This window comes from Phalaenopsis equestris, unplaced genomic scaffold (genome assembly GCF_001263595.1).
Source record: "Phalaenopsis equestris unplaced genomic scaffold, ASM126359v1 Scaffold199295, whole genome shotgun sequence".
Classification (NCBI taxonomy): Eukaryota; Viridiplantae; Streptophyta; class Magnoliopsida; order Asparagales; family Orchidaceae; genus Phalaenopsis; species Phalaenopsis equestris.
This window is the reverse complement of record NW_018219175.1, coordinates 18121-21071: the sequence shown is the minus strand read 5'-3', so window position 1 is coordinate 21071 and position 2951 is coordinate 18121. Positions and strand designations below refer to the sequence as shown.

The following is a 2951-nucleotide window of genomic DNA, read 5'->3' as shown; positions in this document are numbered from 1 at the left end:
AATTTGAAGAAAAACTCGACATAATGTTTAAATGTATTGTCGCTACCGGAAAATTTACTTTCAACCCAAGTGAAAGTACCTTTTCAGGGATGCCAGATGAATTTACCCCTGAACCATTGACACCTGATGAAGATGTGCGTAGCATTAATCAGAGGGAGACGGGGGAGTCTAGCACAATCAAGAGGCCGAAGGTTGCTAAGAAAAATAAAGAGAAAGAACATGTTATGAATACCTCCTTCGATCGGTTGATTGAAGCATTTGCCGCTCCACCTATCTCTGATGCAAGCATAGTAGACTGTTTGAGGCTTTTGGGGACTATTCCTGAAGTTGTTGCAGATAGAAGATTTCACGCACAGTGTGTAAAAAAACTTGAGGATTCAACTAGAATGAAAATATTCATGGCGCTTGAGCCTGAAATGCGGCTTGAATATTTGCGGGTTTTGTTTGAGGAATGATATTATTTATGGATTCATTATGTATCAGTACTGATTGAACTTCTACTTGTGTTGTTCTTTTTTTTAATATATGTTTGTTATTCTATATGTGTCATTGTACATGTCTAATCTTTCTATATGTAGCAAATGAGAATTTTTATTATTGAATATTAATGTTGATGTTGTTAATCATTTAGGATGGACCCGCAACGTCAACGTCGTAGGAGAATGGCATTTGCTACAGCCGTTGCGATATTGCTGTTGGACTATTACCAGCGTAGAACTACTCGCATTCCCCGTATGACATCCACCTTTGTTGGAGATAGATGGGTTAGTGAAATGCTTTCGGGACATCCAATAAGATTCAGAAATATATTCAGAATGACGAGAACGATTTTTATGGATCTTCTAAACGAGTTATGTCTAAATCACGGCCTTCATGGTTCTTCTAGAACCCTGTCTCGGGAGGTGTTGGCAATAACACTGTACATTCTGGCACAGAATGAGTCAATTCGAGGAGCTATGGAAAGATTTCAACATTCATCTGAAACAATTAGTCGCTATTTCTCAAAAGGAATACAGGCACTTATTAGCTTAGCTGCTCAAATAATTAAACCAGAGGATCCATCATTTGCTACTACTCCAGAACAAATTGCCAACGATCCTCGATATATGCCATATTTCAAGGTAATTATTAGTGGTTTTAATTTGATACATGATATACTTTAATAATATTATTACGCTCTTGTTTTTCAACTAAACAGAACTGTATTGGTGCAATTGACGGTACACACGTTGATGCCCGAATACCTAACAACGAGAAGGTAGCATACATCGGTCGTAGTGGTTCAACAACGCAAAATGTCATGGCCGTATGCGACTTCAACATGTGTTTTACTTTTGTGGTTGCGGGCTGGGAAGGAAGTGCACACGACAGTCGTATTTTCTCCTTTGCCACGAGGAATAGATCGCAGTGTTTCCCTCACCCCCCAGCAGGTTAGTTTTGTTTAGTAATTTGAATATGTGGGATTGTGCAATTTTTTATTAACATTGTTTCTCGTACCAGGAAAATATTATCTGGTTGATGCAGGATATCCTATGCAACGGGGATACCTGAAGCCCTACTCGGACACGAGATATCATCTTCCTGATTTTGAGCGAGCTAGTGGCACGGTTCGTGGCAGAAAGGAAATGTTTAATAAACGCCACTCATCTTTACGCGGGGTAATTGAAAGAACATTTGGAGTTTGGAAGAAGAAGTGGGTCATCTTACGTGATATGCCGTCGTATCCTTTCCAAAAGCAGGTGTACATTGTGGTTGCAACAATGGCACTACATAACTTCATCCGAAGACATTCCTCGCAATCAGATACAGACTTCAGTATGGCTGACAATGATGAACTCAATATTTTAGAGCAACCAACAGGACATGTGGGGGGGCATTCATTACCTGAGGAGGACATAGAATCTAATGATTTTGAAGATCAAGATGCTGATAGTTTGGCTGATATGATTGCTTTAAGGGAGTCTATCACAGATGCTATTTGTGGCTATTGATCAACCAAGTTTTCTTTTCATAAGATTTTAGGTTTATATTCATACCCATTTAATTATGTTTTTTTTTTTAAATACCTTAAGCTGACATTTCATTCTTTTGTTATTTTCACAGTTATACCAACATGACCTCCAGAATATCAAGTACAGACAGAGGGATTTTGTGTTATTGTGGACTACCGTCTCCGTTGCTAACGTCACGTAAGGAGCATAGCTTTGGGAGGCAGTTCTATGGTTGTGCCAGGGGTGTTTCAGCCCGTTGTGGTTTCTTCAGGTGGGCCGATAGTCCATCATATTACACTGACAGTAGTCATGCCAGCAGTCATGTGAATCCGATGTTTTTTCCGGCTGACAGTGCAGATGAGGACAGGCGTAGCCAGAGTCTTAAGTTGAATATTTTAATATTTCTCCTTGTTGTTGTACTTGTATTTGTACTTTTTTTAGTTATCCTGGTACTCATTAAGGTGTGAGAACTGTATGGTATCTTTTAGAAAAAATCTGTGATTATCGTATGTTTCTGCACTATATGTTTCTTTTCCAACAATAAGCTATTCTGAATAAGCTGCCCCAAACAGTTTTGATTCAAACAGGGGCATGAATGTCATTTAACCACCAATAAGTTGGTCTGAATAAGCTGCCCCAAACAACAAGCCAGATTATTCTGATAATCTGCAGATTATCAGATTATTAGAATAATATGCTTATCAGCAGATTATAAATAATCCACAGCTGCGCCAAACAGACCCTAAATCCTAAGCTCCCCTAAATCCCAAAAAGCCGCCGCCTTGAGCTAATTTAGGATATGTTTGGTGCAGCTGCAGCTTATTCGGATAATCTGATTATAAGCAGCTGATTCGGATAATTTGTTTGTTTGATTGATTTATGCTTATTGAGAACAGTTGATTCTGAAAAAATAACCAAAATGCCCATATTTTACCCATATTCTGAATAAGCTGGAGTTGT

General features: G+C 38.7%; 1 protein-coding gene across 1 annotated transcript; it reads left to right on the top strand.

Annotated features, from left to right (window-relative positions):
* Positions 1 to 648: 648 nt before the first annotated feature.
* LOC110035709 (putative nuclease HARBI1) lies at positions 649 to 2461 on the top strand (the record flags this gene model as incomplete). The annotated part of the gene is given in 3 exon segments (XM_020739982.1): positions 649 to 1121; positions 1199 to 1430; positions 1501 to 2461. Coding segments are annotated over 3 exon segments (1196 nt in total), but the record flags the coding sequence as incomplete, so codon positions are not given.
* Between the last annotated feature and the right edge of the window lie 490 nt (positions 2462 to 2951).